Below are 27,010 nucleotides of genomic sequence, written 5' to 3'. Positions count from 1 at the left end.
GATCTAGCTCCCCACCTGTCAGTAACTGGGTGTCTCCCTGGGAGATCAAAGCCCCCCACTCACTCTTCCCTTCCCATCAGAACCCCCGTGTCAAGGCTGACCCTGTCTCAGCTGACTCGGCTATTCCTAGCTCTTCGAGGGAAATAGGGTCTAGGGGGTTAGAATCGAGGGAGCTGGGTGACAGGACTCCTGGGCTCTAACCCCAGTGCTGGAAGGGGAGTGGGGTCTATTCCCAGAGGTGGCTGCCAAAACCCATGGGCTGCCTCTAAGTTACAATTTTGCACCGCTTCTGTGCCCCCTGCCCCTGGTCTAAATCCCCTCACCAAGAAGGGAATCTTCTAGTTTACACCTCCGTTCCCCAGGGAGCCGGGGCATCAATAGGTTAAAAACAGCATGATCGTGGAGTGGAGCCTGGAACAAGGAGGGGGACGGGATAGTGGAGGGAACTTCCTGTGCCAGCCCCGGACATTTGCCTGGGACCCGGGTGGATCCCGACTCTCTCCCGGCTCTAGAGGCCAGTGTGTGCTTGTAGGGCGAGGAGCCAGCACCTCCCAGTCTGTAGCCCGAGGGATCGCCCCGGCCTGGTGGTGAGCGAACGCCCGGCGCAGGGGAAACGCAGCGAGAGGCGGCTCCGTGGAGGGAGAGAAACAGCAGCAGAGGCAGGAAATCGCTGGCAGAAGGAAGCGGCCGCAGGGCCGAGGGCACTGGAGCGGCAGCTGGGACCAGAGAGACGCCCCCAGCGAGCTCCGGGACAGCCCAGGGGTCTGGGCTGGTAGCTCCACAGGCAGGCGAGTCCCTACCCAGAGGGGAGTAGCTGTGCCAGTGATGATCCTGGGTGTGGGCTGACCTGGGCTGTGAGGAGGAAGACTAGGGGCAGCTGGGCTGAGGGGAAGGCATGAAGGGGGGGTTGGTTTCTGGTGGAGAAATGATTCCCTCTCCAGGGGAGCAGAGTCGCCTGTTTTCTGCTTATGCCACTGGCCAAGGGTGAGTTTGTGTTGTGGGAGCTGTAACTCACCCAACTCTTCTAGATGCCCACATAGTCAGAACAACTGCTGGACTGGGCTGGCACTGGGGGCCCTCAGTGACCTCTTGGTGGGGCTTCTGCTTTTGGGGTTAATTAACTTCATTTTTCTGGAGTTATTTTTAGCAATTTTTGAGTTTTAGGCAGATAAAAAAATCTGGGATTCTCTCTGTATATACTGTACTGAGTAATCTCTGCTATGTTTCCTTGTGTGTTTTTACCTAGCACTGTTTCAAACAGCACTATGTTAGAGCACACTAGGGAGCTTCTAGTGCACACCAGTAGGGTCCACATGGACCAATTAATATGCAGCACATTGGTTCAGTTGAGAAATCACACTCCTGTAATGCACATTACCTCTCCATCTAGTCCTTGTAACCATTTCCAGTGTTTGATTTATTTTCTTTGTATTGGGGTGTTTTGTCAGCTTTTATCAGTTAAAACCTAAAATCGTATGCCTTCCCATTAGCAACACCCTGGGGCATCCTGTGCCCAAGTAATGCCAACTTAGGAGGACATCATGTCTCTTGTGTTATGCAGTGTAGCTGTCTGTATCTGTATTGGTCCTAGGATATTAGAGAGACAAGGTTGGTGAGGTAATATCTTTTATTGGACCAAACTTGTGGCACAGGCCCCAACTGAATGCTGAGCAAGAACTCTGAACCCCTGGGTTCAATTCCTGATTCTGCTTCCGACCGTGAACTAATCACTTTCCCTTTTTGGGCCTCAGTTTACACTCCCACACTTGGCCTATTTAGAGTAGACAGTAAGCTGTTCAGGGCAGGGAGTGTCTTTCACTGCGTGTCCGTGCGGCGTCTGGGGTGATGGGGCCCCAAGCTCAGTCGCTGGGTGCCTGATCTCTGCTGGAGTTTCTAGGTGCTATTGTTGCTAATGACAGTAAGAAGTTCTCAGTGCTGTGATAATCACCGATCCCTCCTCTCTGCTGTTCCAGGGGCAGGAATCTCCGTCCCCAAGGTCGACCTCATGTCGCATATGGAGCAATGGGAAGAGCTGCAAGTCCCAAATTCCCAGGGCTCCAAGGAGCCGGAGACGCCAAGAGATGCCCAAGAAGGTGAGGGTACTCGAGGACCATCTGTGAGGGATCATCCTTTGATTTAACTCCTGGCAGGTGAATAGGGGATAGAGGATAGCTAACTCCTTCCTTTTCTATGCTAGGCAGGGTTAGCTTCCTTGAGACACCCCCAGCTCTGCAGGTTTGGGGAGGCAGTTTCTCCCCCTTAACTGTCATGCGAAACCAGTCCCTCAGGGAGTGTGTGTCTTTTTAACTCTCACCACCCTTCATTGGGAAGGGCAGGGGGGAGGGGGAGGGTGTGGTTCAGGCACAGAACCTCAAAGGTTCCTATTGATTTCAGTGGTAGTTAGGAGTTTGAGGATCTGGACCTTAGCCCTAAGAAGGTGAGTCTGGCCCACCAAAGGCGGGAGTCCTGGGTGTGTGTCTCAATAACTCTTACCTGGGCTATTGTCCATCTATGGTTCTTGAGTGCCAGGCTATTGAATTAATCCGATAGATGCTGCAGTAACCCTCTGCACAACAAGCAGACAAACATAGAGAGCGGCCATTGATTATTACAGGCCATTCCTGATCTGCCCCAGGGCACCTCCTCAGTGCAGCAATGACTCTCATCTGGCTCCTCTTATAGGTGCCAGGATCCCGAGTAGAAGCAAGGAAAAGGCTTTGCAGTGTGAAGGGGAAGCAGCTGGATGCAAAGGGAACATGTCCTGTAGACCCAAGGGGAGCAATGGCTGGGTGGAAGGACAGCAAGATCCCGCAGCGCTGGGCTCCATTTGCGCGAAGAGTGGCATGAGCGACGTGTCAGTGGGTGGTGCCCCAAGCCCCGTCGCCTGCCCCATGTGTGGGAAGGGCTTCAGCCGCAGGTCGAACCTCGTGAAGCACCAGCGGGTTCACACAGGGGAGCGTCCCTTCTGCTGCACCCAGTGTGGGAAATGCTTCACTCAGAGCTCCAACCTCTGCCGGCACCAGAGCCTCCACGCTGTGGGTGAGGGGCCCTGGCACTGCCCTGACTGCGGGGAGAGCTTCACAGGAACCATGGGGCTGGCCAGGCACCGAAGAACACATGCTATGGGGGAGAGATCCCACATTTGCCACCAGTGTGGAAAAGGCTTTGCCAGCCGCTCACTTCTGACCATCCACCAGCGCAGCCACACAGGGGAGCGGCCGTTCTCCTGTGCGCAATGTGGGCACAGCTTTGACCGCAGCTCCCTGCTGGTGGAGCATCAGCGCACCCACACCGGGGAGCGCCCCTACCGCTGCCACCAATGTGGCCAGGCCTTCACCCGTGCCACCCACCTCAGCCGGCACCAGCTGATCCACCGTGATGAGCGACCCCACGGCTGCCCCGAGTGTGGCAGGTGCTTCCGGCTCCGGGCCACACTAGTCAAGCACCTGCGGAGCCACACAGGGGAGCGACCCTACAAATGTGCTGAGTGTGGGACGGTCTTCGCCAGTGTCTCCTCCCTCGCCCGGCATCGCCGGAGCCACACCGGTGAGAAGCCCCACCATTGCCCTGACTGTGACAAGAGGTTTGGGCAGAGCGCTGCCTTTGCTGAGCACCGCCGCACCCACACAGGGGAGCGCCCCTACCTTTGCCTGGAGTGTGGCCGCGCCTTCGCCAGCAGCTCCAATTTCATCCGGCACCAGAGAATCCACACTGGGGAGCAGCCCTACCAGTGCCAGGACTGCGGCCGTGCCTTCCGGGTCAGCTCCAACCTGGCCAGGCACCAGAGGACTCACCACCAAAGGCTGGTGGCCACAGAGTGTGGAGATACTCCCTTGCTGGAACAGGCAGGACAGAGGTAGAGGCATGGGCCGAGATGAAGCCGAAGGTCAGGGAGGGCTGGACAAGGCTGGGCCATTGCAGGCGTAGCCAAGGTAGAGCCAAGGGCTGGGTTGGGGGTGTTGGTTGGGACAGAGGCCATGGTGGGGGCCACAAGGCAGGAGCAAAGCAAAACCCCATGGAGCAGGTTCCAGTGGCCTCAGGGAAGGTGGCTCCTGCATCTTGCCGCACTAGCCCTTTCTTCCCTGCCATGGTGCTAAACTCTCCTGGTATTTGGGTTCCTGTCCCATTGGGGCGCCACCTCCTAAATGCTCCTCCCACCAGCATCGCCAACTTAGGCCAGGCCTGCCAGGGCAGAGCCCTCTCCTTTCATCATCCCAAGGAAGATCAGGCCAATGTTGGCCTCTGGCTCCGGTCTGCCCCTCTCCTGTCTCCATGGCGACAAGGCTCAGAGGTGCCCTGCGGGCAATCCTACTCCAGGATAGCTGCTCTTCTTTGCTCTATAGACCAGTCTCAAGCAGGCTGGACCTGCCTTCACTGTTGCAGTTCGCCCTGGGGGTCTGTGCTACCTCCTCCCCCTCCCCCCTCCGTTCTCTGGAGCAGGTGCCCCTGGAGGCTGATTATGTGGCAGTTATGTTTATATTAAAAACAAAATCCCCATATCCTGTTGTCATGTTTTTGTTGTTACCTGGTAAAACGTGTGGTTGGCCGACACGTTGAGACAGGAGCTGCGTGCTGAGCCATGCTCATCCAAATTGCCCCTCATTTCATGCTGTCCTAAACTTCACTCCCCTTGGAGTCGCTGTGGCTCATGGCACTGCTGGTGGATTCAGCAGACGTTGGCTTTCTCAAGGGTTAGCTCTGAAATCTGGAAGGACCCTGTGCTCCAAACCAAAGCTCTCAATCCCAGAGCCCCAGGCTGGCTGCTCTCTAAACAGCCCTGGGATGCCCGTGCCTGAGCCCCTGCCCTCAGACAGCTGTCCCTCTGTAACAAAAGAATCACAAACTGGCTGAAAGCAACAGAACTCAACTGGGAATGGAGCCAAGAAGAGCTTCCTTGAGTGAAGGGTCACTTCTCACTGCCTGTGGGCAGCTCCCTTTAGACTCTTGGAAATAAAGAGCCCGATCCCCCACTGTGGTAAATCAGCTGTCATTCTCTTGATTTCAGTGTAACTGCTGACTTACGCCAGCTGCCAGTCCAGCCTATTGAATAGTTTGTTTATTTGTTAGTGTTTTAGAGGAAGTGGTGATGTGGGGGTCCCTGGCTGTCAGCAGTGAGGGGGAGTTAGGCTCAGATCCTCAAAGGTTTGTGGGTTTCTAACTTCTTTTGAAATCAGTGGGAGTTGGGTGCATAGATACCTTGGAAGATCAGGCTACAGTGACTTGCCCAAAGACACTCAAGATGATTGGGAGGGCCAGGAATAAAATTGGTCTTCTGAGTGCCAATCCACTGCACTAACTGCTAGGCCACATTGTCTTCCTCCCCGCCTCCCAGCATTCTGAAGAACATGTGGTTTAATATAGTTAAATGCAAGTCCATTCATCTGGGGACAAAGAAGGTAAGTCATGATGTAGGACGTTGCACTGTGTCCTGTAAAGCAGGGTCTCTGAAAAGGAGCCAGAAATCATGGTAGATGTGCTCCCAGTGCAGTGCTGTGGCTAAGAGGGTAATGCAGTCTCTGGGCACATCAGTAAACAAAAGCTGCCAGGAGGAGTAAAGAGTATGGCAGGTTGCACCTTGCCACCCCACAACCTTAAAAACATGGAAATAAGCAGGTAAGGGGAAACTTTGTGCATGGGGAGGCGGGGTCAGGCTGGATGGTTGTGGTGGTCCCTTCTGAGCCCCTTTCCAACTCCTTTCATGGATCCTGGGGACAGCAGGGTCACCTTATTGCCCTCAGCATGCTCATAACACGTCTGCACAAAAGCAATGGGTATAATGCAATCTCATGCTTCAGCCAGTGGCCTGCAGGAGTCAGGAAGGATTTTTTCCCCTTAGATGCACAATTGGGCAGGTGAATTCTGGGTTGTTTTTTTCACCTTTGTAGCATAAGGGCTTGGCCACACCTGGAGATAGGACATTGGAGGGTGGACTAGTGCTCAGCGCTCTGTCATAGATGCCTAGCTTATGGTCACATGCTCAGGATATAACTGCTTGTCAAATTTGAGGTCAGGAAGGAATTTTCCCCCAGGTCAGACTGGGGGGAACCTTGGGTTTTTTCACCTTTCTCTACAACATGGGACATGGATTGCCTGCTGCAATCATTTACGCATCTCTCACCTACTCAATTCCCTACCACTATAGAAGCCTCAGGCATTGGTGGCACACACATTGGTGTCTTCTGTTCTAATAGCTTAGTCTCCTGAGGACTGCACTACATCCCATGCTATTTTGGAGAGCACACCCCCATGACCCGGCTGGGGTGACAGGTCATGCCAGCAGGGCAGGCCCACGCCATTCCTGGAAGTACCAGAGTATCCAGTATTCTGTGGGGTACATGAATGACCACCCCAACCCTCCTGCTGCTTTAATCCACTAGACCCCACTCTTTTTGCAGAGCTGGGGATAGAATTCAGGAGTCCTGGATCCCAGCCCCCCTACTTAACACACTAGACCCCAGTCCCTTTATAGAGCTGGGGATAGAACCTAGGAGTCCTGACACCTCCTTCTCCATTCCCCATCTAACTCACTAGACCCCATTCCCTTACCAGAGCTGGGGATAACTGGGTCAATGGAGCTGGGATCTGCCCCTGAAATGGGGGCTTTGGTGGGGAGCATTGGTGGGGAGTTGCTCTTCCAGGGAGAAACAGTGTCAACATCTTAGGAAGGCATAGTGTTATAGATGGGGCAGGAAGCTGGCTCTGAGGGTACCCAGGGTGTGTGTGGGGGGGTCTGGCTGGCACATAGTTCTGACACATTCGCTCTGAACAGTAGCAGGTGTATGAATGAGATCTGGGTCTGACCCCCATTCCAGTGGCGGAGGGATCTGTTTGTGCTGAGGTTGGAAGGGAGCTGTTGAATCCAGTCAAGATAGATGCCAGCATGCTGCTAGGGGAAGGCGACAACTGTCATACCCAGGAGACAAGTTATGATGTGATGTGAACCTGAACTGGGGATGTCTGAGAGTTCACAGCATCTCACAGCTAGCTCACTGTATGAACCACACACCTGTACCTCACTCCCATTCCACACACTGATCTGCCCTTAACTCCACACACCTGCCCACTCTCTCCCAGCAGTTGTGCTACCGTGGTCTAGCAGCAAGAACACTGGCCTGGGAGTGACCTGAGCTGCGCGTTGAAGGGATTGTTAATCAGACAGTTTGCACCTTTTTGCTTTTTTGGTAAATCAAATGACTGAGTGATGTTTTGGAGAAAAGAAGTCTGTGTTAAAGATTTTTTTTTTTTTAAATAACAAAAAGCACCAAAGAAACAAACACCGCACCTGACCCAGAACCAGGGCTCCCTGCTTACTGAAATGGCAAGTCTTATCAATGGAATAAAGAGAAAAACAGTCACACAAGTAACTGAACCAGAGAGGATTTATGTCAAGGTGCAAATGAAAGAGAGACTGAAGAAGATATTACAAAGGAAAAAAGTTTGGAAGAGGGTTTGACAAGTAGAACATAATAAGGCCCCTAAATGTGTCTTGGTAACATCCAAGTCCCACATCCTCATAATACGCCAGCTGTTGTTGCTAAACCCACAGACAAAAATAACCTATGATGGCATAGGTAAGGTTAGTAACAAATAACCCTTTAATTTGCTGCATCATTATTAGAATTCTTGAGTTAAAAGCAAAATTAGTCCGCCAGAGTAGAGTTAGGGTCATGAACGCACATCCCTCCATTTCTAATGTCATTGTTATACTCCTGTAGCTAGAAGCAAACAAATACTCCAAATATTTGGGAGTTTGGACTTAATCCCTTCTGCCAAGATTCTCAGAAGTGACTAGAGATTTTGAGGTTTTGTGTACCCCAGATCGATACCTTACAGGGGGCCTGATTTTGGGAAGAAAGGTACTCAACACTTTATTCAGAATCAGGGCCTTTTAAAGATGTTCCAAATTGGGTCACCTTTTAGGCCACAGAAGTCCAGTCCTGACAGGATCATAGCAATTATGACTTCTATAAACACCTCACAAGAAGCAGCCAGGTCCTGGATGCATCTGAAAAGTGATTAGTAGGTGCCTCTAAAGTGATGCCTAATAAATATTGTTATGGATGATTCAGGAAAGAAGAGGTTAATTCAAACATTGTCTAAATTGGGATTTGTGCTGATTCCAGCTGTCCTTCATGTATCTGTCCCAATGTAACCCCATAAGAAAGACTATGGAGGTCACTATTTCCACTGGTGCAGCTGATGTCTTGAATCAGGGCAGATTTCCAGCATACAAATGATGCTTGGAATCCCCTCAGGAAATCAGATCTAGAACTGGTTAAAGAAATGAAATGTTTCACCATGAAAAATTTCAATTTTTTTGACAAAGAAAGAAAGACAGAAAGAAAGAAAGAAAGAAAAACAAAGAAAAGATTTTATTTTCAAATCACAATTTTGGTTTGGATTTTCAAAAAATAAATTTTCAATTTGGGGATTTTTGGGTTACTTCCTCTCTCTTCTTTTTTCCTCACTGCAAATGATGGGGGAGTAGAAGTGGGAAAGAAAGTGTTTGATGGGGGTTGCAAAGGGAGAGCCAAGCAAACAATCCAATTTGAAATTGAACAGAAATGTGCATTTTGTAATCACCAGTCAAAATTTTTTGTTGAAAATATTTTCATGAGAAAAACTCCATTATTTTTTGCCAGGAAAATGTTTTGCTTACAAAATGCCAATTAGCTCTAATTAATTTAATCCCATTGAATTTAGAAACCAAATTCTCTTCAACTCCTTTGAAAAATCTCAGCTGGGAAGTCTAACATCCAAATCCAAGTAGTAGAGTCCTAACAACAATAGCTCAGTCTTAAACAAAACACTTCCTGAAAGGTGGACTTAAGGTTATTAATGGATATCCCTTAATTTGTGACACTGTTGTTAGAATCCAGTAGTTAACCAAGTTTTTTGCCTGGGGGGAAAAAAACTTGCCTCGTTTTTTGTTTTGTTTTTTTAACAAAGAAAACAAAAAGTGTAGGTTATTATTTCTAATCTTCCCTAAATCCTATTTTTAAATGTTAGTTTTCTAAACAAAATTTAAAAAAAGATAAAAGTTTTGGGAAAAGAATGGAGGAAAATGATGTTAATTTTCATATATATATAACCAGGGAGGTTTCAATCAAGTAGGAGCAATAGGTGACCCTCACCAAAAGGCTTGAAAAGCAAGTAGCCAAGTCCATTGTGATGTGTTGTTTTTTCTCGTATATCCAACCCATGGGACCACAGCCACTAAAGTTGATTGTTACAGGATCTGAAGGAATTTGGGCATATGGCTTGCTTCCAAAGCTGATAAAAAACGTGCCACCCAAAGGCTATTTTCCCCTTCTTTTGACAAAACAGGTTTTTCCCCCAGAAATTTCCATTCCATGGAAAAGTTGGTGGGGTTCATTGAAAAAACCCTGAAAACTGTTTAGTTTCTGGGAACCAAACTTTTCTGTTTTAAAGGGTTTTTTAACAAAAACACTGAACATTTTCCACAAAACATTTTAGATGAAAATTTTCAAGGAAAAAACATTTCCCCCCATCATTAAACATTTCCATGGGGACAAACAAATCATTTCCTCACCAGGTCTTGTCCGTTAGACCCAATCCTGGCCCAGACGCATGATCCCATGCTTCCCTGAGCTAAAGGGGTAACTCCCTCAACTATGAGTGAGCAGTGGGATGTTGTAATAGCTAGGGCCATGCACTAAAGGAAGACATGTATTAAGTCAATTAATTACACCTGAACCTTAGAATCCTGGCTATAAATTTCAGCCTCTGATGGATTCCTAAACCCTTCACAAATGTGAGACACATGAACAAATTACACCAACTCCATTGGGATTGGAGTGGATTCACAAATGCCTCCAAAATTTAATCCCAGCAGCATGGCCACCCTAAGCATTCAAAAATCACAAGTCAGCCCCCAGAATAATCATGGCTTAAAAAATCATGAGATGTTTGAAAATCATAAATTAAAGTCTTTTTAATCACCTTATGGATTCTGAGCCATTTGAAGTAATGTTTTCCAGCTTTTCTCCCCAACCACAAGGATCTGAAAATGACTTGACAAAAAACAAAACAAAAAAACACTGGAATTTTCCTATAATCACATCACTTTTTTCAGAAAAATATCACCAACAATTTTAATTAAAAGAAAAAGAAGTGTCTCGTTCCAGAACCAAATTGACTTAGTGAAATTGTCTCTCTGTCCCTTGGTCAGCTCCAATACTAAGCCTGCTCCCTGTCTCCCTCTAGTGGCTGGATAAAGAACTAAAAGTCTATCACCCACTTGGTCCTGTAGCTCAAAGAGAAGAGGAGTCCTGGCTTCAATCCCCACCTAAGGCAGCCTGGGCATGGAGTGGCTTAGCTGGCAGGTGGGGAGGGGGGTTCATTAGTATCATCGTCTACCACAACAATGGTGGCATGGAGCTTCCGGTGCTGTGCCAGCTGTGAGGGAAAGCAGAACCTTTTGCCACACTGGTGGCAGCGGTGGGGCCGCTCCCCAGTGTGGATGGCCTGGTGCTGCACCAGGTTGGAACTCTGGGCAAAGGCACGTCCGCACTGCCCACAGGCAAAGGGCCGCTCACCACTATGGGTCAGCTGGTGCTTGCGCAGCACCTTGCCATCAGCGAAGCCCTTGCCGCATTGGTGGCAGAGGTAGGGCCGCTCCCCACTGTGCAGCCGCTGGTGCCGCAGGAAACCAGAGCTGTCACTGAAGGCCCGGCCACATTTGGGACATTTGTACGGGCGCTCCCCAGTGTGGGTGCGCAGGTGCTGTGTCAGATTGGAGCTCTGGGCAAAGGCCTTGCCACACTGGTGACAGCGGTGAGGTTTCTCACCAGTGTGGACTCGCTGGTGCTGTGTGAGATGCGAGCTCATACTGAAGGCCTTGCCACATTCAGTGCAGTGGAAGGGCCGCTCCCCAGTGTGGATCCTCAGGTGCTTGAGGAGTGGCGAGCGGTCCACGAAACACTTGTGGCACTGGGGACAGCGGTGAGGGTTATCAGGACTGTGTAGCTGCTGGTGCTTGACCAGCTGAGAGCGCAGACAGAAGCCCTTCCCACACTGTGGGCAGATGTAAGGCTTCTCCGCCAAGTGGGTCTTCTGGTGCTGTGTCAGGTTGGAGCTCTGGCTGAACCCTTTGCCACACTGGTGGCAGCGGTGGGGTTTCTCACCAGTGTGGATGTACCGGTGCTCGATCAGGTGTGCCCGGCGGCTGAACGCCCTTCCACAGTCGGGACAGCAGTAAGGCCGTTCCCCGGCATGGGTACGTCGGTGCTGGGCCAGCCGGGAGCTGTCGGCAAAGCCACGCCCGCAGTTCGGACAACAGTAGGGGCGCTCACCTGTGTGAGTACGGGCATGCTTGGTGAGCGATGAGCTGTCCACAAAGCCCTTGCCACACTGGGAGCAGGTGTAGGGGCGCTCGCCTGTGTGGGTCCGGCCGTGTTTAACTAGGGAGGAGCTGTCGGCGAAGCCTTTGCCGCAGTCAGCGCAGCGGTAGGGACGCTCTCCCGTGTGCATGCGCCGGTGCTGCGCCAGGTGCGAGGGCCAGGTGAAGGCTTTGCCGCACTCAGAACAGTTGTAGGGCTTCCCTGAGTTGGCAGTGGGGAGGAACAACTCCCACTTGGACCCTCCTGACAGCACCCTGTCCTCCGGGTCAGGACTCCCTTCCTCGTCCCCGCTCAGCGCCCCGTCACCAGCTGGAATGACATGGAAACAGATCATCACTCACTGGGCTGAAAAACAGTCTCCCAACCCACCCTCTAGAGATGGAGCTGGCTGGAAGCCAGTGACCCAGCATAACACGCAGCCTAGGAGATGGATCATGGGCTGAAATCCAAGATGTGCTGGAGTTCAGAGCACAGTTCCCATAGAGCTTATGTTATGAGACATGCATGTTTAACAGAGAGAGTAATCAACCACAGGGACAACGTACCAAGGGTTGTGTCGGATTCTCCATCACTGACAATTTTTAAAACAAGTTTGTCTGTTTTTCTAAAAGATCTGGCCTAGTTCAAACAGGAATTAACTCAGGGAAGTTCTCTGGCCTGTGTTATATAGGAGCTTAGACTAGATGATCACTACATGTGTCTATTTACTCGCAGGAATTTGAGAAGCATTTTGTTCAACAAATCTGAGAATTCACAAAGCAGAAATAATTGGTTCCACTTTACAATAAGGCTCCATTTATAAATGACTCCTAGATGTCTTAATGAATGTGGATTGAACAGTTATAGTGTCCAACAGCTCAGTAAGATGGTTATAACCATAGTGTATAATTATTATTACTACTAGTGTTGTTTATATGTATTACTGTAGCATTTAGGAGCCCAAGTCATGGACAAGGACCACATTGTGCTAGGGACTGTACAAACACAGAACAAAATCATCTACACATTTTCTAGTGTTTATAATCATCCACAACACGTCTATTTCACACTTAAAACATTGTGCTTGTTGATTAACCCTTTGCATGACATTTAAAAACGGAACCTCTATATCAAGTGTTTCTGAAAAAACAAATCCATCCAACATGTCTCAGATTATTTATCCAGCTGGAGTCACAGCTGACACCTGTCGCACTGAGAGGGCTGCTGCTGGTTCCAGTGCCGAACTGGATGCGATGAAGTAGGACTGGACGGGAAGTGTCCCTCACCTGCAGGGGTGCCTGTAGGGATGCGGCTGTCACTGGAACACCGGGCATCCAGCACGCATGGCTCTACCTCTGGCTCCATGCAGGACTTGCTGCTGGTTTGGGGGTGGGAAATCGAGCCCTGAGGACAGAAAAGATGGGAGATTAGGACTGGGTTAAAAAGCTGTTACAAAGGACACACTGTGAATTTGAACTTCTTGCCTGGAGGAACATATGATCACAGTACATGGCAAAAGGGGCCCGGAGACCCATGGGCACAGCATGGGCGGGGGGGGGGGGGGGGTCGCAAAACGCAAAACATCTAGGTGGAAGAAGTGCTAATGTGACAGGCAATGGGGCTAAAAGGAAGGATCTTTGGGCCACAGGTACCAGCCTCCACAGGTTGGGACCTGGTCTATCCCTAAAAATTAGATCGACCTAGGTACATGGCTCAGGGCCGTAGTTAGGTCCATATAACCCCCAGTACAGATGTGGAGTGGTAGATGGGAGAATTCTTCCCTACTGCCTCTCGGAGAGGTACATTAACTACATCGATGGCAAAACACCTTCTGCTGCCCTCGGAAGCGCCTCTGCTATGGCACTACAGTGACAGAACGGTAGCTGTGCTCCTGTAGAGTAGACACGCCACAAGCTACACTGGCAAGCAGACTTTGCAGCAGAGCGCTGGAACAGAGATCCTGCCCACCGCCCCAGGGGAAAAACAGAGAACCAAGGGGAGGTGGGAGGTAACATCTTTTAGAGGACCAGCTTGGTCCTAGGTTGGTGAGAAAGAAGCAGTTTCCAGCTACACAGAGCCACCTCCACTGGGAGAGACTAGGATTGCCCTCCTGGGCAAGGGATGGTAAAACCAAGACCTAGCCCCTCCACCATCATCAGCTAATCCCAAACCCCTTCCCGCCAGGAAGGGATCCCGCTGGGCTCAGCCACACAGACCCCCAGTGCCGTCCCGGAGCTGGCTGGGGAGGAGAGGGTGTCCCCCTGGTTCCTGCCACAGGTCAGCTCCGATTCTCCCCACCCCGCGGCTGCTTCTCCAGGCTGCGATTTCCTGCCTCTGCTGCTGTTTCTCTCCCTGCGGGAGGCCGCCTCTCTCGCCTCGATTCCTTGCGTCTCCCCTGCCCGGCGCCCCGCTCACCGCCCGGCCAGAGCGATCCCCCAGGGCTGCAGACAGGGACTTGTCTTGCGCACCCACACACAGGGCGTGAGCGCTGGGCTGGGGACCCAAAATGACCGGGTGCTGGCACAGGAAGGTCCCTCCCTCTAGTTATTACGTCCCCATCTCGGCCTCTCCTGCTCTGGGATGAGGAACTCGCTGGGTTTAACCCATCGCTCCCCAGACGTCGAGGGAGCGTTTTCTTTCCCTCTCAGGCCGCCCTCTGGCTGAGGGAGTGAGGCTGGGTCCACACGGATCATGCCAGCTTTTATCACCCAGGGACACACAAGCTGTCTGGAGTTCGTGGCACATCAACATGGGTGCCAACCTCAGGGCAGACTGGAACAAACCAGGCCCAAACCCCAGACTGGTCGTGTGTCCTATAATTAGATTTCACCAACCAAATATCAAGTGCAGGGCTTAAATTCTCAGTGGTTCCCAAACTGTGGTATGCATACCACTAGTCCAGTGTTTCTCAATTAAATTTGGCCACGGAACCCTTTTGAACTCGATAAATAATTGCAGAACCCCCCAAACTCTTAACAGTATTTTTACATATGGGCCCAAAAAGAATGTCGAAATAAGCAAATTATATACAAACAACTAGGTCAGCGTTTCTCAATTAAATTTCCCCGCGGAACCTAAATTACACTTATACTCGATACCCTCCACCGAAAAATCCAGGACATCTTCCCTTTTTCGGCGGCGTGGAGAACAGCTGCTCTCGGCGGCGTGATGTCACTTTCTCGCGGAACCCTAACAGTGGTCCCGCGGAACCCTCCAATTGAGAAACACTGCACTAGTGGTACGTGGGCCACCTCCCAATGGTATGCATCCACTGACTAACTAAGGCCTGGTCTACACTTATCGCGAAATTCGGCGGCAGTCCTAAATTCTAATGAGCGCGGCTTCCCCACTATGCTGCACTGACAAGAAAGTCCCTCCTGTTGACGCAACATTACTTATTTTCTGGGGGTGGATTTATTAAGTCGATTTTCAGATCGATTGAGCGGGTCTCCACTTCCGCTCAATGGCTCCCAAAGAATCAATCTCTGACATCAGTGAAGACATACCCTAGGACTGCAGAATTCTTTTAAAAAATCTTTTCACTCCACCATCTCAGATGGGGTAAGTTTATAATGCATTTATTAATATTTTGCAAGACTACAGCTTTTTATATACATAGCTGTGCTATTGATACAATGTGTTTTAACCACACTTAGGTTTTAAGACAGTTTTCATACAGTCAGTTTATTAAAAAATTGGTGGTGGTACTACAGGTGGTGGCGTTTTATATTGGTGGTGCACAGCATGGTAGATTTTGGGATCCACTGTCATAGAGTATTTCCTGAAGCCTCAGGGCTTCTGACCTACAGGAAGCACTGGGGTTTGGGGCTTCTGCTCTGCCCTATGGGTTTGAAAATATTTACTGGAGCTCTGCTCTGGACAGCTTTGGCTGAATTTAAGCCTTGACCAAGTGTGAACTCTTCAAGAACTATAATAACCTTAATATGGACTCACTGACAGTCCCCTTGTGCACTACGGTCTATCTTACCACCCAGGCAAGCCTGCTTTTGCGATAGAAGGTCCCTTACAATAATATTCAGGTTGCTCCCAGTCCAAAAGGACCAGTCACTTAAATCAGCTCAGTTGCACTTTAGATCTTACACCAAAGACAACACTCGTAGCCAATCCTCTAATAAACTAACTAAAGATTTATTGACTAAAAGAAGATAACAAGAGGGTTATTTACAAGGTTAAAGCAGGTAATGCACACACCCCAATGACTTACAGTCTTAGGTTCCAAAAAGTCAGAAAAGTTGCTGTAATGTGCAAGCTCTATAAATCTTCTAGGGCTAAATCAAGCTAAACAACTTGGGGATCCCTTGCTTAGAGTCAGTCATATTACCCTTTCCAAATCCCAGGCAACATAGTGATGACAATTTCTTCTTGACACTGACAGGGATTTTTATTCTCTTCCCCTAGAGTTCAAACCATGATGGGACAGATGAGCATTTGTGCATGTCCCCTCTTCATGGGAAAACAATCAGCAGAGTCTTTTGTTCACTGGCTTTCCACTCCACAATGGTTTGTCTCCTGTCTATGGGCCTTCTTTTGTTGGGCAGGAAATGACACCTTTTGTGGTAAACCAAACTGAAGTTATCCATCAAAATCATTTTTTTAAAAAAAATCCTGCCAAGCCAACTGTTAGTGAGGGACCAAAGGAGCTCAATGGATTTAGTTTATTCAAAAGAAGGTTAAGAGCTGATGTGATCCTGGTCTATAAGCACTGACATGGGAAGGGGATTGCTGAGAACAGAGGGCTCTTTAATCTCCAGACAAAGGCAGAGCCAGATCCACTCACTGGCTGGGAGCTGAAGGGAGACAAATTCAGGCTGGGAATAAGGCACCAGGATATACCAGGGAGGGAATGAACCATTGGAACAGCTCCCCTAGGGAATGAGTGGATCTGGGAGTCTGTCGGTGGAGATGGGGCATCCCTTTCTCAAAACTCCACTTAGCTCAGCCAGGAATTATTGGGCCAGAGGCAGGAATCGCCCAGGGAGATTTTCTGGCCTGGGTTAAGCAGAAGGCGGGGCAGGATGGACACAATGGGCCCTTCTGGCTTTGATCTCCATGACTCTAAATCTAAGATGTTAAAAACCACTGTAGAGTTTGGGGGGGGGAGTTTGCTCACAGAATGTGCCAGGAGTATAAGAGGGAGTCTAGCCTCTCTGGTGTTGAGGGAGAAGTTTGCAGTCCAAGTGTGTTGAGGTTGCTATGAGATTTGGCCAGAGGTATAGTAGAAGGACAGACAACAGGCAGAAAGGCCAGGAGAGAAGGAGTGAAAGGGGGGCAAGATAATTCTGGGGAGCTTTTGCCCAAAGATATCCCTGGGTTAAATCCTTAGCTGGTGTAAATCAGTGTAACCTCAATGGAGTGATGCCCATCGACACCAGCTGGGGATCTACCCCCATTGACAGCAGTGGAAATGGGGCCAATTTACACTAGTGGGGGGGGGGGGGGGAAGGTCTGCCACATTTGCCACAATGTACTTAGTGGCTCATGCAGCATCATGTCTGGGGTGTGAAGGGTTAAGCCCAGTGAATCCTGAGTCTGCCCCTTAACAGAGCAGACAGTTGGGACGGGGACAGGATAACGGAGGGACCTTCCTGTGACAGAGCCCGGCACTGGGCACCCTGGGTCCCGAGCCCGGTCAGCACAGCAGCAGTGAGGTCTGCGGCCCCCGGATGCGGGGGGATTGCCCCGGCCGGGCGGTGAGCGGGGCGCCGGGGAGACGCAGCGAGTAGCAGCCAGAGGCAGCTCCGGGGAGAGAGAGAAACAGCAGCAGAGGCAGGAAACCGCTGCCTGGGGGTGGTGGATCGGAGCCGAACTGCGCTGGGACCGGAGAGACCCTCCCATCGCCCCCCCCCCCCAGCCAGCTCCGGAGAGGCATGAATTGGGAACAGGGCTGGGATAGTGTGTGGGGGAGGGCCTGTGCATCAGGAGTGGGCCATTGACAGAGCTGGGTCTGGGGGAAGCTCCCACAGACCCAATCTGGCTGTAGCCAGGGCGATTGACCTCCCTCTCTCCCAAGTCCCCGCAGTGCCCCATGCTGGCCCTGGGCAATGTGTGTGGGTCTGTGCTCCCTTCCCCCTTCTCTGGGGCACATTCCCTGCAGTCTCCCCTCTCAGACCCCACTCTCCCCAGTGGGGCCCAGGCCCCGGCTCCAGCGTGATGTGTTCGGCTCTTCCCCAGGTCACAGTGCATGCGTGTGAAGGTTGAATACGTGACCGCGGAGAAGATGGCATTCCCTGGGGCGTTACGGGAATCTCCCGGTTCCCAGCTGGACCGGCCACAACCCCATCCCGAGCACGTATCCCAGGAGGAGGCAGGAAAGGAAGAACCCCCAAGACCCCACTATGAGCTGCTCTGTGTCCCCAAAGAAGATCCCCAGCCTCTCCAGGAAGCAGGACACCAGCCTGGGCTTCTCTGTGATATAAAAGAGGAGCCCCTTGAAATGGGTAACAAATCACTTCTCCATCCCCCTCCCTTACTGCATATCTGTGCATGGCCTGGCCCGACGGGGCCCTGATCTCAGTCAGTGTGTCTGTGCAGCAACTGGCCTGCTGATCTTGTTCCCTGGGCCTCACCTACCACACCGATCTCAGTCCCTCCGTGTCTGCACAGTGCCCAGCATCCCAGTCGCACTTCCCATGTGCCTCTGCACCACGCAGCGTGACAGGGCCCCACCCTCTGTCACTCTGTCTGTGCAGTGTCCTGCCCAGTGGGGCCCTGCTCTTATTAGGCACCGGTATCTATCCGGGTTATTTATCTGGCCTCATCAGTGCAGGGTCTGAGCACCTCACAGTCATTTATGAGTTTACCCGCACAATCCTCCTGTGGGGCAGGGAAGGATCATTATCCCCAGGCTATAGGTGGGGAACTGAGGCACAGAGAGGCTCACCCAATGTCACTCAGGAAGTCAGGTGCAGAGCAGGAAACTGAACCCAATTCTCCTGACCCAGTTCCCTAAGTCCTGCGCCATCCCCATTCATAGGTGCCTCTGCAGTAGATGTTACAATAAGATGTAGTAACAACAGACCGACTCAGGAAATGACTTACATCTGGATTGTCTCTTCATTCCAGCTGTTGACAGAACACTGAGAAAGGAAGGGGATGACACTGTAGGAACATTCCATTCTGCCCCCTCTGCCCATGGCTTCCCGTGCCCATTCCCCCTCTGGGACAGCCTAGCAGGCTCCATTGGCCATGGGGACGAGGTACTCAGGGATCCCACTGCTAACCCCCAGCAGGACAAGAAGCCATTCTGGTGCAACAAAGAAGAGGTGCTTGGAGATCCCACCTCTGCCCCCCAGCCAGCCGAGAAGCCATTCCGGTGCAGCGAGTGCGACAAGACCTTTGGGCAGAGCTCCCACCTGCTGCAGCACCAGATCACGCACACTGGGGACCGCCCCTACCAATGCCCTGATTGCGGCAAGCGCTTCAGCTGGAGCTCAGCCCTGTGCCAGCACCAGCGCATTCACCGCGGGGAACGCCCCTACCAGTGCCCTGACTGCGGCAAGCGCTTTGCTCAAAGCTCCAACCTGACCACGCACCGGCGCACCCACACGGGTGAGAAGCCTTACCGCTGCTCCCAGTGCGGCCGCAGCTTCAGCCAGAATGCCAACCTGTTAACCCACCAGCGGGTGCACGCAGGGGTCAAACACCATGAGTGCCCTCAGTGCGGACGGGTCTTTGTGGAGCGCTCATCCCTACTCAAGCACCAAGGCGTGCACCTGACAGAGAAGCCTTACCAGTGCCCTGAGTGCGGACGCAGCTTCACACAGGGCTCCACACTGGCCCAGCACCTTCGCCTCCACACCGGTGAGAAACCATACCGGTGTGGTGAGTGCGGGAAGTGCTTTGGGCAGAGTTCGGCCCTGGCCCAGCACCGGCGGGCCCACACAGGCGAGAGATCCTACCACTGCCACCAATGCGGCAAGGCCTTCAGTCAGAGCTCCAACCTCATCACTCACCAGGCCTCACATACCGGTGAGCGCCCCTACAAATGCCCGGACTGCGGGCGCGCCTTTGGGCGCAGCGCCCATCTGGTTACCCACCAGCGCACGCACACAGGGGAGCGACCCTACCGCTGCCACCAATGCGGCAAGGGCTTCAGCCAGAGCTCCACCTACATCCAGCACCAGACCACCCACACCGGTGAGCGCCCCTACAAGTGCACACAGTGTGGCAAGGCCTTCAGCCAAAACTCCAACCTGCACACCCACCAGCGCATCCACACCGGTGAAAAACCTTACCACTGCCACCAATGTGGCAAGAGCTTCCGGCAAAGTTCAGGTTTCCTGCAGCACCAGAGGACCCACACAGTCTTGCAGCCCTCCACATCATGAGTCTCTAATGTTTGTGCTAACTCAGGGACGATTGGAATTACAAACTGCTATATATTACCCGGCCAACAGGGGGCAGCTGAGAGCCTGAAGTTACACACAGTTGGACGTGCACCTGTCTCTCCTGCTAGGATTAAGTCAGAGGCAGGATGGAGTCATAGATAGACCTGGGTCGTAGGGAAATTCTGTGATTTCGGGGGGCAGAACATTCCAAAACAGACTGAAAAGAAACACATTCAGAACTTCCCCTAAAACAAAATCCTGAGAGAGGGAATCATCTAGTGTTGACCAAAACAATTTGTTCTGTGTTGAACTTTTAAGATTGTTTTATTATGTAACATAATATACAATTTTTGAAAATATATGTAATATGCAATTTTAAAAAATTGAAAGGAAACATGGTTTAGAAGTGGGAAATCGAAATGTGCCACTAAAGGTCAAAACAATTTTTTCTGATTTTTTTTCTAAATGAAATTTCATTGAAATTGATGCATTTCCATAAATGAAATTTCAGTTTCAATGAAATGGCATTTTCCAACAGAAACAGATTCCATCAGAAAATTTCAGCCAGCTCTTTTCTGTAATGGCGATACATTGCCTAACCAACACAACCTTTGGCTGCAGCCAATCAGATGTGACTTGGAATTTCAAAGAACTGTTCCTGTGCTGTATTGTACCACAATCCACTCAGAACTCACTGGTCAACTAGATTCATCTCTCTCGATTTTTGAGGGCTCTTCAATCTCACAAAGACTATGTCTACACTTTGCTGCCAAATTCGGCGGCAGTTGACGGGAGATACACAAGCTATGTAGAGTAGCTTGTGTATCTTCTGTCGACTTCCTAACTTCTACTTATCGCGGTGTCTTCAGTTTGCTTCGCCAATGGGAAATGCCTTCCAGTTGACGCAGCGTTACTCCATTTGGTGGAGATAGATTAATAGCATCAATTTTCAGGTCGATTGAACAAGTCTCCACTTCCGCTCAATTGATCCAGATAAATCGATCTGACAGTGGCGAATTTGCCACCGTCAGTCTAGACACAGCCAAAGGCTGAATGAGACCCGTTGGCTGGGAGCTTCCCTGATTAGAATTGTATTGGAAGAGCAAAAAGTTTTCATCCAGTGGAAGGTTAAAAGGCTTGAATCAAAACATTTAAACTGTTCGGTCATCGAGTTTGGGTCACTAGTAACAGCCTCTGTCTCTGAGATCCCAGCTTGCAGATGTAACAAAACAAGGAGCATAGTCTACTAAACCAGATTCCCAGCTGGCATAAATCGAGTGTAGCTTCATCAGAGTCAATGGGGCCAGATCCCCAACTGGTGTCAATTGTCTGTAGCTATTTTGGAGTCAAAGGGCCAGGTCCCAGCTGGAGTAAATTGGCCATAGCTCTACTGGGGAGATCTTGCTAGGCTGTTGACAATTTGAACTCTCACTGGGATGTGAAGGAGGCTGTGAATTAGAGTCACTCATCCCTTATTTGAGTTGCGGATAACACAGTGGTTAACCTCTACAGCTGCAGAGGCTATATGGAGATGACTGATTGTGATGGAAATGTTGTGTTCCCAATATGTGTACTTTAAACATTTTGTTTTGTGAGGTTTTTTGTTTTGTTTTGTTTTTCCTGGAACTTTCAAATAAATGGAGGGAAAGACTCAAAACAAAATGCCAGTTTTCCCATAGCATTGGCATGTTTTGAGTCATCGTAGTCAAGTTCTCAGCTTTGTAAAGTGCCCTGGGTCAAGGAACATTGACATAAAATGAAATCCCAAATGTGTATATGTTTTATTAACTAAAACACAGTGGTAAAAACACAGAAAATTAAGTTAAAGCCCAATAAATTCCCATCTATGACCAATAACCCACATGTCCAATGGCTGAAAAAGTGGGCTTTATTGTTTGTCTTCAGATAAAAGTATGATGCAGAAGTCAATTCAATTCAAACTCTTTGATCAAAAAAGGATCAATGTGTAATGGAATAATAGCTCCCAGTTTAATCCATGAAGGGTTAAACAATAGCCTCAAAGCAATTTAATCAGTCTTAATTTGCAAAAGGTAACATTTTCCACACATTTATTCACCAAAAAATGCAGTTGTGCTCATCCCAAAACTAGCTGAGAATTTGACAGAAATTCACTGAAGAACTGTAGTGAATTTTTTTTCCCAAGTTGCATTCATAGGGGAACTTAGATGCCATTCGCAAAACAGGGGTTGGGAGGTGGGGAAAAGGAGGTTGAAGCTGTCCCACTTTGTAAATAATGAAATAGTCTTTGGAGTAGGGATATGAATTTGGGATTCCCGCTTCCCAGTAAAGCACCCCGACCACTAGCTTAAGCTACTCAGGGCAGGTTATGCTCAGTCTCTTCTGTTGATGTTGTTTCACTTTGTATAAGATACCTGAATGGTCTTTGGGCTAGAGAGAGAGGGTGAATGACTCTATAGCCAGCTGCACCTACCTGGGAGCGGGCCCCTGCTCCAAAAAACAGCTCCATCAGGAAATACCTGGAGCAGAATAGCCCATAGCCCAGTGGTTAGGCCAGTTGCCTGCAATATAGGAGACCCAAGACTCAAATTCCTCCACTACAGCAGGACTACAGGGGAATTGAACACAGGTGATTGTGCTACCCATTGGGCTGAAGATTATGGGGAGCACGTGTAGCTGTTAATCTAGTTTTTCTCAAGAAAATGCACATTTCTCTCTTCCCCCCCTTCGCACCCCCATGAACGGCAACGTAGTTTCATAGCTTCCAAGGCCAAAAGAAACCATTGTGGTCATCTAGTCTTATCTGCTATAGAACACAGGCCAGAGATGTCACTTTTTCAGCAAACTGAGCTCCAGATGCAACCATAGTTTTGTGGTGAAAAATGCACATGAGCATGTGGGCAGCTGAAGGCAACTCCTAGCTGACAAAACCAAAGATGCTTGGATGGACTTTTTAACCATGCGGCACTTCTCCAGTCTTGGCAGAATATCGCATAGGTGGTTGTCTTCGCTAGCTAGTCAATCTCCTGGATGCCCATTAGGGAGCAGGTCTTAAGTGTTCCTACTTACATCTTCTATAATGCTTTTTACTAGTAGTTCTCAAAGCACTTGGTAATCTTCAATGTATTTATCATCCCAGCACCCCTAGGAGTTAGGGCAGTGCTGTTGTTCCCATTTTACAGATGGGGAACAGAGGCAAAATAGGGTAAATGATTTGCTCAAGATCACATAGGGAGCTTTTGGCAGAGAAGGGAATTGAATGTAGGTTCCGCAATGGCAGCAAGTGCCCTAATCACTGGACTATCCTTCCTCTCCTTACCTCACCATAGCCTGTATTGAGGTCACATGCACTGAGCATGTGAAATATCGGCTCCATCAAAGTCAATGGGATTTTTGCCTTTGACTTCAGTGTGTCCAGGATTTCACTCACGGATTTTAATGCTAGAAGGTGCATTTATGCCTATCCACCCAGCTTCCTGTCTAACCCTGGTCAGAGAATCTCCCCCCAGCTGTTTCTGCCTAATAATTCCTGGCTGAGCTAGAGCGGAGCTTTGAGAAAGAGATGCCCCATCTCCACTGACAGACTACTAGAGATGGAGAATCCACCCCGTCCCAGGAGCAGCTGACTGTTCCAGTGGTGAGTTCCCCTGCCTGGTAAATATCATCCCCTCATCTCTTCACAAAAAATTGAGTGAACAAATTCAAAGGAGTCAGAAAATAAACACCAACATAAAATGAACAGAAAATGTCAGTTCATGGAAAAATTCCATGGAAAAATTTGAAAGAAACTGGAGAAAAAAATCCCTTCAAACGGGAAAAATTAACTGCAAATATTTGTTTTATTGAAAAATCACATGGAAAAAATTTGAATAAGGGGGGGACCCCAAACTGACAGAAAAACGTTGGTTTTGTTGAAAAATCCCATGAGTATTCTGAAATGCAATGAAAAATGTTTGCTTCGTTGTAGTATTTTTGGTGCAAAGTGTTGGTGCTTGCAATCTGGCTTTGCCTCCCAGTCTCTGGGCCCCATCCAGTCCAGACCCTGAGCCCCCCTGCTCTGGACCACCTCCTCTTCACAATGCTAACCCATTCTCCCTCTTTGTTCCCTGTCCCTGAGGCATCTCTGCAGCACCACATCCCTGCAGAGCTGGCGTGCATCCTGGTGCAGAGGGAGGCAGCACTGCTGTGACAGCCAGAAGTTGCTTGACTGAAATATCCCACAAAGTACAAATTCAGCTTGCTTCATGCAGTGAATGGTGATTTCTGTACCAGACCAGGCTGCAAGAGAGACATCTAGGCATGCAGCTGGGAGAACAGAATAGGTGACTGGGGCGTACTGCAGGCTGCTAAGTGGTAATGGGAGATGGATGGCAGGCTGGGTGTGTGGGAGATAAAGCAATGAAAGGGGGCAGGTGAGGAGTGAGAGGGGGCAGTGGGAGGGTGGGAAATGGGGATAATGGGTGATGGGTTAGGGTGGGGCTGAGCAATGGGGGCACATAATAGCTGGCTGGAGAGTACTGCAGGAACCTGGGGGTCAGGTTGGGAGATGAGATGTGTGACCGGCTGGGGTGGTAGTGGAGGCTGGGTGATGGCGGGCAGGAAGAGCTGGGCAGTAAAAGGGGGCAGTGGAAGATGGGGGTAGGTTGGGTGACAGAGGCAGGGCAATGGAGTGGTGGGAGACAGGGCAGTTTAGAGGAACAGGCAATAGAGAGTTGGCACTGCAGCTGGTCAGGGGGGTCAGGCAGATATAAGGGACAGCCCCACAGTACGCTCAGCCCCTACAGCAGGGGAGTGAGATAGAGTTCAGGGAGAGGTATGGGGCAGCCCTGCAGTGCACCCTACAGCAGCGGGGGCAGGATACGCAGGGGGCAGGGTTACGCTGGGGTAGAAGAGGGCATGCGGTAGCTCGGGAAAGGCCCCGGCGAGGGTGCACAGATGGGCCAGGCGTGCGTCATCATACAAGAAGACCCCATCTTCCCACATAGTCTGCATAGATGTTCCCAGTGTGGCCCTTGGGGCTTGGGGCACGAGGACACAGCCAGGAACCGACTCTCCCATGCCAGCAACCAGCAGGCATCACAGACTGAGGGCACCAGGAGGCCCTTGCTCTCCAAGGACTCACAGGCTACACCTAGCACCCACTTAGCCTAATCGCCCACTTCCATCTTCCATCAGCAACACCCCGCAGCCAGCCAGCCAGCCATTTCTCCCCAGCCAGCCCCAGCGCTCATCTCTCCTGCATAAGTGCTCCTCCCTCCCACCCAACCCAGCCCTGTATTTGGGGCAAGGAGGTGGGAAAAGTGAAAATATAACATGGGCTTTTTTACGGCTTTTCTTTTTTTTCTTAATTTCTTTCTCCCCTTTTTTATTTTATTTCCATGTTTTTCTAGTGGCGAAAAGGAGGGGCTAGAAGAAAAAGGAGCAAGAAATAAATGAATCCCAAACCAAAATTGGTTAGGCTTTTGAAAAGTGAAAAGGAAAATTCAGGGTGAGAGAAAAGGAAAAATGTCGTTTTGACTTGAATTTTCCCAGTGAAAAATGGTATTTCCCTTCTGTAACTCGCCCCTGTAGGTGTCACAGCCAGACGGAGCTTTGGGGCAGGAACTGCAGATGAATCCTGCAGAGGAGCCATAGGAATCAGAGAATTCCCAGAGTTTGGAAAGGGCAAGAGGACCCTGCCCGGCTCCTTGCAGCACGCTGCTCACTACAGAGTCCCCCAACCTGCTTCCTGCAGCACAGCATCCCTTACTGAACCACCACCCCACTCCCAGGGTGGGCTCTGTGCTACTCCTTGCCCTCATCTCTATAGTGAATGGGGGAGAGAAATTGTGGGAAGGGAATGTGGGAGATGAGGAAGCCTCGGTGCCAACTGTTCCACCCAGGAGGGGACAGTGGGAGGGGATCCTGCCCCAGTCCCTTGGCAAGGGTAACATCTATCTGTCTGTCTGGGAGCCCCCAGACATTGGGCTGGAATTGGGCATTCTGGACTCTGGCTCAAAGTGGGGCAGAATGGGTGGAGGGGGCTCTAACTAGCCAACAGGGCTGGGGTGTGTGGGGAGAGTGTTGGGGTTTTGGTGTATAAGGCACCACGCGCGCCCCCCCTCCCCCCCCCCCCAAACAATACTCACATGTCCAAGAGGTGTCATATCCCCTGCAGACAGAAACAGGCAATCAGACAGTATGGAGGTGAGAGGACCCTGGAGTCTGGGCCCTGAAAACCCTGCCTAAAATGCCCCTGATGCAGTGATGGGGTTTCCATATATCCCCAAAAATGGGATTGAGAGAGAGGGTGAGAATATGCAGATGCAACTAAGCATGGCTGGGTGTGGATGTGGGTGTGTGTGAACAACGAAGAGAGAGTGTGTGCATCTACAACCATGAGTGTGCATGTGTGTGTGAGTGTTTCCATGAACAGGAAGGCTCATGAAAATGTCTGTGGATGCGTGTAGGTGCACATTAGGGGGTGTCAGTATGTGTGGGAGTGTGCTGGAGCCCGTCACTGCATGCGTCGCTCACTGGTAGGAAGGTGCTGGAATCCGGCTCCATCAGCAGGGCCAGGATGTTACTCTGAGCCTCCTGGGTGGTTCATCTCCACCCCAGCACGTGGTCCAGTGTATGTCCCTGCTCACCACCTCCTCCCGCTGCACTGCTGTCACATTGTGTGTTCATGAAGGATTAAAGCATTGGGTGCCTGCTGTGTCGCTCCAAGCCCCCATGCTGTTTGACCGGATGTTCTGTCAAGTACCTGCATTTGGTGGATTAATCTGGGAACAAAGCACTAATAGCTCTTGGGAAGAGGGTGGCTTTGGGTCCTAAACTTAATTAGAAATTGCCTTGCTGTATTTAAATACAGCTCAAGGGTTTGCTGAGGAAGACGCAATGGGTGCTGTGTGATTCAACAATATGGAGTGAAGAACATTTGTCAATGGTGCTGGTGTGCAGTTTGGCTCAATTATACATCCTTGTTATAGGGGAATCTCGAGTAGCAGCAGGGAGGCTACATTACCTGTGTATTTAGCAGTGTGTCCAGTTCTGGTGCCCACAGTTCAAGAAGGATGGTTATAAATTGGAGAGGATTCAGAGAAGAGTCACAAGAATGATTAAAGGATTAGAAAAGCTGCCTTGTAGTGATAGACTCAACGAGCTCAATCTATTTAGCTTCACAGAGAGAAAGTTAAGGGGTGACTTGATCATAGTTTGTAAATATGTGTATGGGAAACATATTTAATAATGGGCTCTTAAATCAAGCAAAGAAAGGCCTAATGCGATCCAATGGCTGGAAGTTGAAGCTAGACAAATTCAGACTGGCAAAAAAGGTGTACACTTTTAACACTGAGAGAA

General features: G+C 50.2%; 2 protein-coding genes and 2 long non-coding RNA genes across 6 annotated transcripts; 2 read left to right on the top strand and 2 right to left on the bottom strand.

The window, feature by feature from the left end:
• The first annotated feature begins 432 nt into the window (after window positions 1-432).
• LOC137144764 (zinc finger protein 11-like) lies at window positions 433-22,432 on the top strand. 2 transcript variants are annotated; one of them, XM_067535241.1, is made up of 4 exons: window positions 433-788; window positions 1,974-2,093; window positions 2,683-3,806; window positions 18,656-22,432. In XM_067535241.1, exons 2-4 carry the CDS (start codon window positions 2,006-2,008, stop codon window positions 19,688-19,690), a joined length of 2,247 nt encoding a protein of 748 aa, XP_067391342.1. In that variant the 5' UTR covers window positions 433-788; window positions 1,974-2,005; the 3' UTR covers window positions 19,691-22,432. The 2 variants fall into 2 exon arrangements, with proteins under 2 accessions (XP_067391342.1, XP_067391343.1); XM_067535242.1 differs by lacking the exons at window positions 433-788; window positions 1,974-2,093; window positions 2,683-3,806 and adding an exon at window positions 17,563-17,800 and having other exon boundaries at window positions 18,426-22,432.
• LOC137144784 (uncharacterized) lies at window positions 6,356-8,748 on the bottom strand. Its single transcript, XR_010917483.1, has 2 exons — window positions 7,057-8,748; window positions 6,356-7,006 (listed from the first exon to the last, which is right to left on the bottom strand). It is a non-coding gene; the product is annotated as an uncharacterized lncRNA (long non-coding RNA).
• LOC137144771 (zinc finger protein 135-like) lies at window positions 9,941-13,871 on the bottom strand. 2 transcript variants are annotated; one of them, XM_067535252.1, is made up of 3 exons: window positions 13,559-13,871; window positions 12,629-12,746; window positions 9,941-11,672 (listed from the first exon to the last, which is right to left on the bottom strand). In XM_067535252.1, exons 2-3 carry the CDS (start codon window positions 12,705-12,707, stop codon window positions 10,336-10,338), a joined length of 1,416 nt encoding a protein of 471 aa, XP_067391353.1. In that variant the 5' UTR covers window positions 12,708-12,746; window positions 13,559-13,871; the 3' UTR covers window positions 9,941-10,335. The 2 variants fall into 2 exon arrangements, with proteins under 2 accessions (XP_067391353.1, XP_067391351.1); XM_067535250.1 differs by having other exon boundaries at window positions 13,675-13,871.
• A 346-nt stretch (window positions 22,433-22,778) lies between the features above and the next one.
• LOC137144785 (uncharacterized) lies at window positions 22,779-25,578 on the top strand. Its single transcript, XR_010917484.1, has 3 exons — window positions 22,779-23,306; window positions 23,787-24,022; window positions 25,060-25,578. It is a non-coding gene; the product is annotated as an uncharacterized lncRNA (long non-coding RNA).
• The last annotated feature ends 1,432 nt before the right edge of the window (window positions 25,579-27,010 follow it).

The sequence above is a fragment of the Emydura macquarii genome, unplaced genomic scaffold, assembly GCF_026122565.2.
Source record: "Emydura macquarii macquarii isolate MOO-44397 ecotype Brisbane River unplaced genomic scaffold, CSIRO-AGI_Emac_v2 contig_3485, whole genome shotgun sequence".
In the NCBI taxonomy this organism is placed as follows: Eukaryota; Metazoa; Chordata; order Testudines; family Chelidae; genus Emydura; species Emydura macquarii.
Note: the sequence above shows the minus strand (reverse complement) of the source record. Positions and strands in the feature narration are given on the sequence as shown.